The 13,779-nt window shown below is 44.6% G+C and overlaps 2 protein-coding genes across 5 annotated transcripts; one reads left to right on the top strand and one right to left on the bottom strand.

The window, feature by feature from the left end:
* Window positions 1-62: 62 nt before the first annotated feature.
* PFDN2 (prefoldin subunit 2) lies at window positions 63-10,701 on the bottom strand. Its single transcript, XM_030842150.2, has 4 exons — window positions 10,559-10,701; window positions 1,215-1,303; window positions 951-1,074; window positions 63-364 (listed from the first exon to the last, which is right to left on the bottom strand). Exons 1-4 carry the CDS (start codon window positions 10,631-10,633, stop codon window positions 188-190), a joined length of 465 nt encoding a protein of 154 aa, XP_030698010.1. The 5' UTR covers window positions 10,634-10,701; the 3' UTR covers window positions 63-187.
* NIT1 (nitrilase 1) lies at window positions 10,679-13,605 on the top strand. Of its 4 annotated transcripts, none has more exons than XM_060297496.1 (7): window positions 10,679-10,819; window positions 11,316-11,411; window positions 11,674-11,928; window positions 12,040-12,143; window positions 12,356-12,489; window positions 12,658-12,783; window positions 13,059-13,605. In XM_060297496.1, exons 3-7 carry the CDS (start codon window positions 11,684-11,686, stop codon window positions 13,323-13,325), a joined length of 876 nt encoding a protein of 291 aa, XP_060153479.1. In that variant the 5' UTR covers window positions 10,679-10,819; window positions 11,316-11,411; window positions 11,674-11,683; the 3' UTR covers window positions 13,326-13,605. The 4 variants fall into 4 exon arrangements, with proteins under 4 accessions (XP_060153479.1, XP_060153478.1, XP_030697994.1 ...); XM_060297495.2 differs by having other exon boundaries at window positions 10,698-10,890; XM_030842134.2 differs by having other exon boundaries at window positions 10,726-10,788.
* Window positions 13,606-13,779: the final 174 nt, after the last annotated feature.

Below are 13,779 nucleotides of genomic sequence, written 5' to 3'. Positions count from 1 at the left end.
TGCTTGCCCATGCCCCGTGCAAATTCTACCCCTAATACTGGGTGAAAGCTTCAGGCTAGAGCTAAGCATTCTGAACAAAACATTTAATTAACAAAAAAAAATTACAATAGCAGAGAAAATAATAACAATAAAGAGAAATTAGAAGAAGTGGGAATCAGGGTAGAAAAAAATGCAAAGGCCTCAGTCTCTAGGAGACCAACACTCCAGCTGAGCTGGACTTAGCCCCAGCCCCATCTGAGTTTTCCTTGGCTCCTGGCTTCTCGTCTTCCCCCATGAGACGAATATTGTGCTTTTCCCGGAATTCATTTAGTTCTTTTCCCTTTGCCTGAAGCTGCTGTGTCAGTGTCTCAATGATCTTCTGTATCTAGAGGGCAAACAACAGGGATTATGTAAGGATTTCAGGACTCCCTTCCCCCATCTGTTACAGACTATGGTTGGGGGAAGTGAAGGAGTGATGATACCTCTAACCTCAACTTTAACCAATTAATAGTAGAGCCCAGACACAAAAAGTATTCCTTTCTTTAAAACAAGGTTTATAAGCTGTAGTATACGTAAGAATCACCTGGGCTGCTTATTTTTAAAATGCCACTTCATGGCTCCCATCCCCAAAGGTTCTGAATCAGTGGGTACAGGAGAGGGTCCGGGAAGCTGCATTTTAAATTAGTCTTCCAGGTGATTTGGATATACGTAGCCATGGACTACACTGTGAGAAACTCCACTCTAACCACCTCCCCTCCCCCAATTCAGCCAGAAAAGAGGCATAGTCAGCAACTCCTTTGTCTAAGGAGTTAGCCGTAGCATAACTAAAGAGCATAGGCTGATAGGCTATTTATGCTGCCTTCAACACGAGTTCCTACCCACACTTTCCTCCCCCACATTCCCTAAAGCCCTGGCCTCCCTTTCCTTACTCCTTGGTTGCCCAGAGCATCTACGCAGGGATTCTTGCTCACCTGCTCCTTGTTGTTCTCCAAGGCAGGCAGCACCTCTTTGACAGTCCGCTCCACCAGTACCCCTCCAACCATGCGGTAGCACTTGCGGGTCTCATCTACCTCCTTCAGAGTATCGATCACTAGGCTGAGGTAGGAGGACAAGGCAGGATCTGAGAATTCAGTCCCACTCTGCTGCAACCCTCTCTTACAAAACGGCCCATCCCCCCCCCCAAAAAAAGGGGCCCATCCGACTCTCCTGTTGTTTGCTTCTCCCGGCTTCCTCACCTGTGCTCATTCAACTCCATCTCCAGCTCAGCTGCTTTGGATGCCAGGCCACGCTGTTCCTGCCGAAGGCGGTTGAAGCCAGCGATTACCTAAGAAGGTGAGAAAGAGATAAAGGTGAGAGAGGGGACAGTGGAAATGGCAGAGGGTCAGCATAGGATAGCAGGCTTTACAAAGATGCAGTAGTAGACACCTATCTTGGAAAAGGAGTAGAACAGTTTGCAGTTTCTAAATTAAGTCTGGAATTCCATTCACCCAACACTGAGTGCCTACTAGGGGTGAGATACTTGCTAGGCCATCTTGCAGCTTAGTTCGGTGAGGATTAGGCATTTGTTACATAGGAATGGGGGCGGAGAGCTACTGGAGCACCTACAGTGGAGCTTAAACTTGCAGGTAAAGAGGGATGTCAGGAAAGGCTTTGTAACGAGTAACTTTTTTTAATTTTATTTTATTTATTTATTTTTGGCTGTGTTGGGTCTTTGTTGCTGCACGCGGGCTTTCTCTAGTTGCGGTGAGCGGGCGCTACTCTTTGTTGCGGTGTACGGGCTTCTCATTGCGCACCGCAACGAAGAGAAGTGGCTTCTCTTGTTGTGGAGCACGGGCTCTAGGCGCGGAGGCTTCAGTAGTTATGGCACATGGGCTTAGTTGCTCCATGGCATGTGGGATCTTCCCGGACCAGGGCCCGAACCCGTGTCCCTTGCATTGGCAGGCGGATTCTTAACCACTGCGCCACCAGGGAAGTCCCATGTAACGAGTAACTCTTGTTTGGGTCCGCCCAGCAGCCCTCCCATTAGGCAAGTGCCCCTCCTAATTCACTGGGGTTCTTGTGAGGCTACTAATCACAGGGCCCTTGCTCTTTGACCACAGGGGCAGTGACCTATATTCTATACTATAGGAATTGAATTTGGGGTAGAGACAAACAGGTACAGAAGGCAGCTGGAGCTAAGACACCTATAGTTGTCCTATAAAGATGGTCCTCCATTCCTATTCCTAAAATCCCCAAAGCTGCCCTAGTTGTTGAACTCTGTGTGGCCTAGTTGTTTAATGTTCCTTTTCACTGTGTTCAATTCTGTGACCTACCACCGTCCTTCTAAAACACTCTTTAAAAAAAAATAATAAATAAGTTGCCCAAAGCCTGCATCTGTAGCCTCTAAACCCTAACTGATACAGGCTTCCTGAGAGATAATGCCTTAACTGAAGCCTGAAGGATGAGAACCTGGGGGTGGGGGTGGGGGTAGTGGTACAAAAGAAGCATAATAACACACATAAAGACCCAAAGAAGTGATTACCACCAGCTTCCTGTTCCCCAGAAACTGAGCAGAGAATTGAACAGTGTGAAAATCAGACAGGGTACTAACACCACCACCAGCATCACTTCTAGTATAGGGCTCTGAGGACTGTATTTGGAAAGACAAAAGACCAGGTTTCAAGTTTTGCCTCTGCCACATTTTGGCTTTATGAACTCTGACAGACTTTTAGCCCTGTTCATTCAACCCTGGCTACACATTAGAATCACCAGGGGACCATTTTTAAAATGTGAATAGTGGAGCCTCAGAACAATTACACAATCACTGGGAGTGAGGCCCAGGCCTCAGTATTTAAAAAAAGATGTCCCATGAAATTCTCATGTGCAGCCAGAACTGAGAACCACTGGGTTAATGTCTCTGAGCCTTAGTTTCCTAACCTGTAAAAGGGGATGATACCTACTTCATAGGGCTGTTGTATCACGTGAATGAATTAATGTGAAACGGCTTTGTAAGCAGTGAAGTGCATTAATTACTATTATTACCTTCTCTCCAAACCCAAAGTGTACCTTGGACCCTCCTGGTCCACTGAGAGCAGTGAGCCCATTCATTCAAACCACTGCCAAATCTCTCACTCTCATTTACATCATCTCTAGTCTCACTGCCATCACTGACTAACCACCTCATCTTTGCTAGGGTCCCTTATCTCTAGCTCTTTCTCTCCGCAAGATTCATATACAGCTAAGATAATCCAAATGACTGTCCTGTACCACCCCTACAGCCTTTCTACTGCCCAATAAATGAAGGAATAAATTTGACTAGGAACTTGTCATTAGAGCAACTTGTTTCCTTCTCCCATCCATCATCCTTTCATCTCAATCCGCTTCATCCACTCATTTCAGCAAACGCCTTGGAAATCTCACTCATCTACAAGCTGTTTTTCCTTCACCTTCATTGCCTATATCAAAACTCTTCCATTTATAATTAGCATTTTCTCCACTGTCAATGTTACAGATCAAAATACTTTCCTCTAAGAAAATTCCACAACTAAACTAGACTCTAGATGTTCTCCTAGCACCCAAATGACATCCACTCTTCTGCATGTATGTCGTATTTAACACACACTAATGAACGCAGCTTAAATGTCTAAAATTTCTGAGGCCTGAACTTATTTTCCTTAGTAATTAGTAGGAATCTACTTTTCAACCACCAATTTAACACTATAGGCAAAAAGATTTTAATTCCAACTTTTCTTCAAATACTTTTGCTAATTAACAACCCCTATTTCCTCTTGGTCCAGTTATAGAGTTTATTACAACACCAAACTAAAGTAAATATATCTAAGTGTATGAGTTATCCACAGTTGTTATGGAAAATTTCAGCCACTGATGCACTTGAAGAAAATGAAATCTCTTAGCAGCTAACTGACAACTAACTTTTAGTTAAACGCAAAATAAGCTGATATTAACCTGCCATCTCTGAGGTCTGCCAGGTAATGAAGACAGAGAGGCTATGCTCTATTCCCACATTCTTCCTCCTAAAATACAACTTACTAGTGGTTTTCTCCCCTATGGCTTGACCTAATTTTCCTTCCCTTTCCCTTATTTCGTGTTCTCCTAAAGCAGTCTGGCATGAGTAGGGATGGCCAGGTCACTGTTGACTCTCTCAACCCTATTAAATCATCTAACATATAAACATCCCTGCTGAAAAAGAATCCAATTAAAATACCAACTATTTTTCCTTTTTTTTTCTTTTGGCAGTGTGGCACAGCATGCGGGATCTTAGTTTCCCCGACCAGGGATGGAACCTGTGACCCCTGCAGTGGAAGCACGGAGTCCTAACCACTGGACCGCCAGGGAATTCCCTATTTTTCCTATTCTAAAGTAACTTCAAGCCTTACAACCATGCAGAGCTCTTTACATTTTCATATTTGGCATGTACAAATAATTTTACACAGGACACAATCATCTTTTTTTTGTTGTTCCCAGTGATTAAGAATCCACCTGCCAGACATAGAGAATGGACTTGAGGACACGGGGAGGGGGAAGGGTAAGCTGGGACGAAGTGAGAGAGTGCCACTGACATATATACACTACCAAATGTAAAATAGATAGCTAGTGGGAAGCAGCTGCATAGCACCGGGAGATCAGCTCTGTGCTTTGTGACCACCTAGAGAGGTGTGATATAGGGAGGGTGGGAGGGAGGCTCAAGAGAAAGGGGATATGGGAATATATGTATATGTATAGCTGATTCACTTTGTTATACAGCAGAAACTAACACAACAATGTAAAGCAATTATACTCCAATAAAGATGTTAAAAAAAAAAAGAATCCACTTGCCAATGCATGGGACACGGGTTCAAGCCCTGTTCTGGGAAGATCCCACATGCCACAGAGCAACTAAGCCCGTGTGCCGCAACTACTGAGCCTGCACTCTAGAGCCTGCGAGCCACAACTACTGAGCCCGAGTGCCACACTACGGAAGCCCACGTGCCTAGAGCCCATGCTCCGCAACAAGAAGCCACCGCAATGAGAAGCCTGTGCACCACAACAGAGTAGCCCCCGCTCACTGCAACTAGAGAAAGCCCGCCTGCAGCAACGAAGACCCAGTGCAGCCAAAAATAAAATAAATAAGATAAACAAGTTAAAAAAAAAAAGTTCACACACACAACTGTAAAAAAAAAAAGTCAAACTATTTCCACTTGATTTATTTTGGTTTTCTTTTCTTTCTTTTTTGTTTAATTGATACCATATAATTTTGATAACTTTGGGGAAAATCTACAATCATTACATTTATCCCCAAAAGGTCCTTTGGTCTTCTCATCTACATGATATTTACTCTTATTGGGTTCAATGGAACAATAAAAGAGGTAGAGAATTATGACTGGATGCATCTGGAAAAGCATTTTCTGGGCTATTGCTGCACTAAATATCTTCTTTTCAGTTCAGTGCCCCCTTTTCTGACAAACATACTCAACTCTAAAAATTTCTCCGACCTTATCAAATGATGATTTGACCATCGTCAAATGATGATTCTCATCCCTTCTCTTCATCAAATATTTTAGGACTAGTCTACATGCACTGCCTCCACTTCCTCACCTCCCAATTCATTTTATTTATTTATTTTTTTGGTCAGGCCATGAGGCTTGCGGGATCTTAGTTCCCCAACCAGGGACTGAACCTGGGCCATGGCAGTGAAAGCACCGAGTCCTAACCACTGGACCGCCAGGGAATTCCCAAGTTACTTTTTTGTTGTTGTTACTTCTCTTTTTAATCTAAGTTTTTTCCAAAAAAATGGAGATATCTGCCTCATAGGATGTTGAGAGGATTCATTAATTACATCAAGGACTTAGGACAATATCCAGCATACAACAGATTGTCAATAAACAGTGCCTGCTATTATTATAAAACACCTCCCCCTAAATGTCCTATGGATACCTTAAACTCAGGTCATTCAAAGCTGAATTTTCTTTTACTCCATTTTAAACTGCTCTTCTTCTTGTCTCCCCTATTTCTGCTAGTGACATGACTCTAGCCTGGTAGGAAACCCTGGTTTCATCTTTGGACACACCCTTATCCCATCAACTGCCAAATTTATTGCCTCTACCTCAGCAATTTTTCTTAGGCTTACTGACATCACCCTAGTTGAGGCCTTCATTACCTCTTGTCTGAACTACTGCAACAGTCTTCTAAATTATCTCCCCATTTTTGGACTCTCCAAATCCATCCTATACATTGTTGCTAATTTAATTCTTTTAGCACTTGGGTGACATAGAAAAATATTCGTGATATATTATTAGGCTTAAAAAGCAGATTACGGGGACTTTCCTGGTGGTCCAGTGGTAAAGAATCTGCCTTACAATGCACGGGCCGGGGGTTTGATCCCTGGTCGGGGAACTGAGATCCCACATGCCAAGGGGCAACTAAGCCTGCACACCACAACTACTGAGCTCATGCGCTTCAGCTAGGGCCCACGTGCGGCAAACTACACAGCCCACACACCCTGGAGGCTGCATGCCACAACTAGAGAAGAGAAAACCCACATGCCACAACTAGAGAGAAGCCCGCGTGCCGCAACTAAGACACAATGCAGCCTAAAATAAATAAATAATAAATAAATCTTTTTAAGAGAAAAAAGCAGATTACCAAACAGCAAATAGTGTATAATACTAATTTTATAAAATTAAATATGTAAAATATACAGGCCCTCCCTTTCCATCTACACACACATATACAAAAACATAAAGGAGGGGGGAACCTCTCAAAGGATATATTTCAAAATGGTAAGAATAGTTACCTCTGGATAGTAGGATCATAGGTAAAGTAGGATCATGGGTAATTTATTTCTTATTTTGTACTTCTTGTGTTTTCTACAATTTCTAAAATGAATGTGTATAATTTTATGTAATAAAAAAAATTAATAGTATAACATATACCCTTCTATGTCTCCCTCACTGCTTACATTAAAAAGTCCTGAATTCTTTGCCATGCAAAGACTCAGCTTGCTTTAAGGACTACATCTTTCTAACTTATAACTCATGATTTAGCTAAACTAGTCACTGCACTTCATGTCAATGTATGCTTTCCTCATAGGATAAGATCTCTTCTTACCCTATTCCCTATATTCTATTTCTACTGTCACCTGTTCAAATTTATCCAATCCTTCCGGCTCAGCCCAAATATCTCTAATAGGATTATGGTATAAAAAATAGGTCTGTCTGATGCTCAAGGCCCTCAATTAAAAGCCCTGCTCTCCCAGTTACTGACACTGGGTAAGTTAGCTAAAGCCTCCGAAATTCAAACATCCTGAGGACAATACTGCTACTTCAAATGGCAGTAATTAAGTAACAGAAGATAAAACAAGTAAAGTGCCTAGCTCAATGTGCCACTTGCCTCCATCTTGTCTATATAGCTCAAATTTTCACCAGTGATAAGTATAATATTTTTTACCCAGTGTTCTCTCTGGAACACAAACAAAGGCCAGAGAATGTTAAGCAAGGAAAGCCTCAGAACTCAGTTACCACAATTCTTCAGTCTCTTTCGAGGGCTTCTTTTTCTCTACCACCCCTTAACTATTAGTTTCACTCCTGTTCTACTTCTTTGTTCACTTTCTGTACAAACTGTAGGTGATTTCATCCACAGCCATGGCTTTGTCTACCATCTATAAACTTATAATTCTCTAATCTGTATCTCCAACTCAGATTTCTTTCTGTAACTCAAGATTATAAATCAAACAACCTGCTAAATGTCTCTACCTGGATATCCCACAAGAAACCCAAATTCAAACTTATTTTCTCCCCAAACCTGTCCATCTTCCTACATTCCCTGTGGCACCATCAAAAACAGAAACCTGAGGGACATCCTAGATTCCTCTTTTATCTCTTTTTCTCCATGTCCAAGTCTTGCAGTCCATCCCAAACTTTAAGTCCACCTGCATCCCAAACATGTCAGGCAGTTTCATGCCACAGTGTTTTTAAACACATTATTCCCTCTACCTAGAAAATCCTCCATTTCCTTCTTTGCTTGACTAACTTCTCTCATCCTTTAGAATTGAGCTGAAGGATTATCATTTTTACAAAACAAAGTAATTAACACTTATTAAGCACGTAGTATATTCCAATCACTGTGCAAAACACTTTGTATGCGTTGTCTAGCCTAATAATTGAAATACAGTGAGGTAAGCACCATTACGTTTCCACAGAAGAAGACCAAAAGAAGTAACTCATGGGAGGTCATATATAGGTAGTAAAAGGTAGAAATGTTGATTCAAATACAGATCTATCTGAACCCAGTGCACTCATTACACTCTTAGCCACCCCACTATACCACACTTCCCTTTCCCACCCACCCCCCAATCTCATAATCTCCTGCTTAGTTAGAGGTCCCTCCTCTAGCTGCCATTAAGAAGGCCCGTGAGGAACATTATAAAACTTACTTTTTGGCAACCTAATCAAAAAATGGGCAGAGGCCTAAATAGACATTTCTCCAAAGAAGACATACAGATTGCCAAGAAGCACATGAAAAGCTGCTCAACATCACTAATTATTAGAGAAATGCAAATCAAAACTACAATGAGGTATCACCTCACACCAGTTAGAATGGGCATCATCAGAAAATCTACAAACAGCAAATGCTGGAGAGGGTGTGGAGAAAAGGGAACCCTCTTGCACTGTTGGTAGGAATGTAAACTGATACAGCCACTATGGAGAACAGTATGGAGGTTCCTTAAAAAACTAAAAATAGAACTACCATACCACCCAGCAATCCCACTACTGGGCATATACTCTGAGAAAACCATAATTCAAAAAGACACATGCACCCCAATGTTCATTGCAGCACTATTTACAATAGCCAGGTCATGGAAGCAAACTAAATGCCCATCAACAGACGAATGGATAAAGATGTAGTACATATATACAATGGAATATTACTCAGCCATAAAAAGAAACGAAACTGGGCCATTTGTTGAGACGTGGATGGATATAGAGACTGTCATACAGAGTGAAGTTAAGTCAGAAAGAGAAAAACAAGTATCGTATATTAACGCATATATGTGGAACCTAGAAAAATGGTACAGATGAACCTGTTTGCAGGGCAGAAATAAAGACACAGATGTAGAGAAACAAATGTATGCACACCAAGGGGGGAAAGTGGCGGGAGAGGGGTGGTGGTGGGATGAATTGGGAGATTGGGATTGACATATATACACTAATATGTATAAAATAGATAACTAATAAGAACCTGCTGTATAAAATATAATGTAAAATTCAAAAAAAAAAACTGTTTGCTTTGTCTTTTCTCAAATGAGTCTGTGTTAACTTGAAAACAAGGTCTATTTCATTTATCTTTTTCCCTGTACCCAGCAGAATGTCTGACACATGGCAGACCCTCAAAAAGCATTAAGTTCCTTCTCCCTTGCCTTTTTCCCCCTAAGTCAGAAACTATCTCTTCTTTCCTCCCCAAAATTCCATAGCACTTTATATCTCCCTTAGATATATTTCTGCCTCACATTAACATTTTGTATGTCATATTTTTCCCACCAGACTATAAGCTCTTTGACTGTAGGGGTCAGTTTTAAAGATCTTTATGCAAATACCTCTGCCTATAGTAACTGTTCAACAAATAACTGATAAATGAAACTATAATTTAAAAAGCTGTTGTTGGGGCTTCCCTGGTGGCCCAGTGGTTGAGAGTCCGCCTGCCGATGCAGAGGACACGGGTTCGTGCCCCGGTCCGGGAAGATCCCACATGCCGCGGAGCGGCTGGGCCCATGAGCCATGGCCGCTGAGCCTGCGCGTCCGGAGCCTGTGCTCCGCAACGGGAGAGGCCACAAATCATAGTCTCTCTGCAAATAAAGCACTTTTAAAAAGTTTTTAAAAAAAAAAAAAAAAAGCTGTTGTTTTGACTACGTTTCCCTATTACGCAGATTTCTTCCCACCCCTAGTAAACACTAGCCCCACTATTAGCAAACCATGGTTCCCAAGCCACAAGGGGCTTTTCTGATTAATTTATCAAACGTTTCCCGGTGCTAGGCAAGGCACTAGGGGAAATGCATGCTCGGATTCTTAGTAAAGGATTTCTGGTCTCTAAAAAAAATTCAATCTAGTAATGACTCCCGAATCAAAATAGTATGAAACACTAGACTGTTCGAGTATGTGAGTCACGTGTCTCTGCAGAGCGATGACGATTTTCAACGTGGTTTCAGGGTCCAGTAACAGACTACACTCCCAGCCGTTGACTAATCCCCTGGGATTCGTTAGAAGCTGCCTTGCCCAGCCATACCCTGTTTGAAGGTGCGGAGGAAAATAGGGAAAGTGACCACCCATCTTTCCTCAGACTTGCGCATCCTCCCAGACCCTGCTTCTCAGAGCTTTTCTATCCCCCTGGCTCACTCAACACCCCGAGGGGGCGTGGCTTTCACCTACCAATCCGCCTACTCTCTCCCCGGGGGCTCGGCTAGCTTCTCCAAGGACCCGCCCCTCTCTGGGTGGCCACGCAAATGTGGGACTGGAGTAAAGGTCTGCACCAGCCACAGGCTTCCCTCGTTCTCACATCGACTCCGGACCCAGCCAGGTTGCCCTCCTTCGCGTTCCCTGCTCCCCACCTGCTCTGCTGACACCGTCCCCTTCCCCGCGCCGCTCCCGCTGTTCTTGCCACTGCGACCGCTGTTCTCCGCCATCTTCACCGCCTGCTGGGCTTCCGGCCTGCGTAGCTCAGCCCACCCGCCCTGCGTCACGTCCGGTCTCGGAGTTACCGCCCTCTCGCCCCCAGCGACCCCACCTCCAGGCCGCTCTTCGGTTCGGATCCTGCGAATCCTTTTGGTCGTATCTTCATGTAGGACCTCCTACCTATACCAACCGCTGCGGTGACTCTCACCTGCCATGCTTTAACTTGTGCAACAGAGACGCTGCCCCTGGGAGAGGCGGGGAAGAACGGGTTAACTGGAGAGTGGGGCGCGGGTTGGGCCCTGGGTGATGAGGAACGAGGGAGGGTGAACTTCCCCTCAGAGACTCTGGTGGGGGAAATATGCTTTGCGTCAATAAAACTGTGCAGGTGCACAGTCAAGAACAGAGGCTGGGAAAACCAAAGAAGTATCTTGGAGATGACTTGTGAACTGCGGAAACATTTGAGGAAAGAGGCTTCAATTTAATGTGAGATCAAAGCCCTTTCCTCCATCTTCCCACTTTATGAGCTCTTCCGGTAGCCCATAATTACTTATGGTACAGAGTGTTTTGAAGACTTGGGGGGTTTTACAGGCGGGGCCCTGATTCAGCTTCACAGTATGAAGAGAGAAGTCAGAGGATCTTAGAAATTTATTGCTTGAGAGTGGGGTTGGTGTCCTGATTTCTCACCTTCTTCAGGTTGGGCTTCATCATCAGGCCTCCTCACCAGCTCCTGTCCCTTTTGTGTCCTGGACTCCGGATACCTCGACTCTCAGTACTTTGTGCTCAGCCCAGGTAACATGTTTTGTTGTGTTCTCAGTGCCTGGCATGTAGTAGATGCTCAATAAATGTTAAATGTATGGATGGTGGGAAACACTGGGGTGCCAACTATCACAGAACATTTGATCAGTGGGTCATTGTACCATGGGTCACTGTGCCCTGTAAGAGCAGATTCAAAGGAAAGTCCAGCCTTCCTGCCTCCCCATTTTAGCCTCTTATCATTAAACTTGGGTTTCCCCATGCTAGTCAGTCTGAGTCCTGCCTGTGCCATTTACAGACTCAGAGCCATGGCTGTCTCCTCTTCCTCCTGGGAACTACCCCTGGTGGCTGTGTGCCAGGTAACATCGACACCAGACAAGGAGCAGAACTTTATAACATGTGCTGAGCTGATTCGGGAGGCTGCCAGACTGGGCGCTTGCCTGGCTTTCCTGCCTGAGGCATTTGACTTCATTGCACGGAACCCTGAAGAGACGCTTCACCTGTCTGAGCCACTGGGTGGGAACCTTTTGGGAGAATATACCCAGCTTGCCAGGTATCAGGGAAAGGGGGAGGGAGAAGTAGTTTCTTTCTGGGTAATGTCCCAGGATTGCCAGATATGAGGGTAGAGCCTTGAGAAGAGTTGTCAGTGTCCCCTCCCCCTCAGGGAATGTGGACTCTGGCTGTCCTTGGGTGGTTTCCATGAGCGTGGCCAAGACTGGGAGCAGACTCAGAAAATCTACAATTGTCATGTGATTCTGAACAACAAGGGTGAGACTCTTCAGCCTGCCTCTTCTCAGGCTCTTCTACCTAAGATTCTCCAGAATTCTGTGTTGTTTCTCAACTGTCTCCTTGGCCAAGGGTTTTAGGGGCGTTTGTATTTCTGTTCCTAGCCTATAAGCTACCTCCTCTTTGGGAGGAGAGGAACTAAGCTGGGCTTCTAGAGCACCAGCACTGAGCACTCTTTCTCCCTCTTACTCAAGGGTCAGTAGTGGCCACGTATAGGAAGACGCATCTGTGTGACGTAGAGATTCCAGGGCAGGGGCCTATGCATGAGAGCAACTCTACCATACCTGGGCCCAGTCTTGAGTCTCCTATCAGCACACCAGCAGGCAAGGTGGGAGTTGTGAAAGGATGAGGGTGGGAGAGGAACAAGAGGGAGGGGAATAGGAATATTTTGAAGTGGTAGTAGAGGATAGAAAGCCCTAAGGAGTGCAGTAGCGGGGTTATGACCAGATGCTGTGACAAACAGGGCGGGAGACTAAATAGGCTGTTTTCATTCCAGATTGGTCTAGCTATCTGCTATGACATGCGGTTCCCTGAACTCTCTCTGGCATTGGTTCAGGCTGGAGCAGAAATACTTACCTACCCTTCAGCGTTTGGATCTGTTACAGGCCCAGCCCATTGGGAGGTAAGAGGACACCTCTTTAGAACATAAGGGCCTTCTCTTACCTCATTCTCCTCCCTTGGCTCTACCAGTTAAAAGATTTTCTTCTCCTTCCCACCTAGTGGGAAAATTCATTTCCCCAGATTGTTGCCTCTCAGAATAGTTAACATAGTAAATCGTTCATAGGCAATTATCAGAATGGTCACAGTGGGTAGATTGGCCTGTAATGTCCATGGCCTATCACTTCCCTACTAGCTGCTACCTGTATTTAAGTGAACGCCTATCTCCTCCATCCCCAGGTGTTGCTGCGGGCCCGTGCCATTGAAAGCCAGTGCTACGTAGTGGCAGCAGCACAGTGTGGACGCCACCATGAGAAGAGAGCAAGTTATGGCCATAGCATGGTGGTAGATCCCTGGGGAACAGTGGTGGCCCGCTGCTCTGAAGGACCAGGCCTCTGCCTTGCCCGAATTGACCTCAATTATCTGCGACGGTTGCGCCAACACCTGCCTGTGTTCCAGCATCGTAGGCCTGAACTCTATGGCCATCTGGGTCACCCACTGTCTTAAGACTTTTGACTTCTGTCCGTTGAGACCCCCATTGTGAGCTGGTGTTGCTATGACTTGTAGGCAGGACCCAGGTGCAGCTCCCCTCACTTGGAGAACCTTGTCTCTCTTGCTGGAACACAGGCTCAGCTTCTTGGGAAAGAAGAAACTTTCACCTGAGCTCAGATTTCAGTTTCAGAAAGGTGGAATTTTATATAGTCACTGTTTATTTCATGAAAACTGAAGTTATGCTGAGGGCTGAGCAGCACTGGCAATGAAAAAAATATAATAATCATAAAGTCTGTGTCTGGATATCTCTTTTGGGAGCTGAAAGGGGAGGTGGTATTGTACCAGCTGGACTAGACTCCAGTTCTAGGCCTCCTGACTCATTCAACATGCCTCCCTATCTAAATAAAAGTGCGACACTCAGTGCATGTCCCAACCCCATGCTCCCAAGCTTGGGGGTGGGAGTGGGGAT

Source organism: Globicephala melas, chromosome 1 (genome assembly GCF_963455315.2).
Source record: "Globicephala melas chromosome 1, mGloMel1.2, whole genome shotgun sequence".
Taxonomy (NCBI): domain Eukaryota; kingdom Metazoa; phylum Chordata; class Mammalia; order Artiodactyla; family Delphinidae; genus Globicephala; species Globicephala melas.
Note: the sequence above shows the minus strand (reverse complement) of the source record. Positions and strands in the feature narration are given on the sequence as shown.

What these genes read in the sequence shown, in the direction of transcription:
- NIT1 (XM_030842134.2), top strand. An exon ending in GTACTTTGTGCTCAGCCCAG is followed by an intron (nt 11,412 to 11,673) that starts GTAACATGTTTT and finishes TGCCATTTACAG; the next exon opens with ACTCAGAGCCATGGCTGTCT. An exon ending in TGTGATTCTGAACAACAAGG is followed by an intron (nt 12,144 to 12,355) that starts GTGAGACTCTTC and finishes CTCTTACTCAAG; the next exon opens with GGTCAGTAGTGGCCACGTAT.
- PFDN2 (XM_030842150.2), bottom strand. Translation starts at nt 10,633, where the DNA reads ATGGCGGAGAACAGCGGTCGCAGTGGCAAGAACAGCGGGAGCGGCGCG. An exon ending in GGACGGTGTCAGCAGAGCAG is followed by an intron (nt 1,304 to 10,558) that starts GTGGGGAGCAGG and finishes TCACCTTCTTAG; the next exon opens with GTAATCGCTGGCTTCAACCG. An exon ending in TGGAGAACAACAAGGAGCAG is followed by an intron (nt 365 to 950) that starts GTGAGCAAGAAT and finishes TTTGCCCTCTAG; the next exon opens with ATACAGAAGATCATTGAGAC.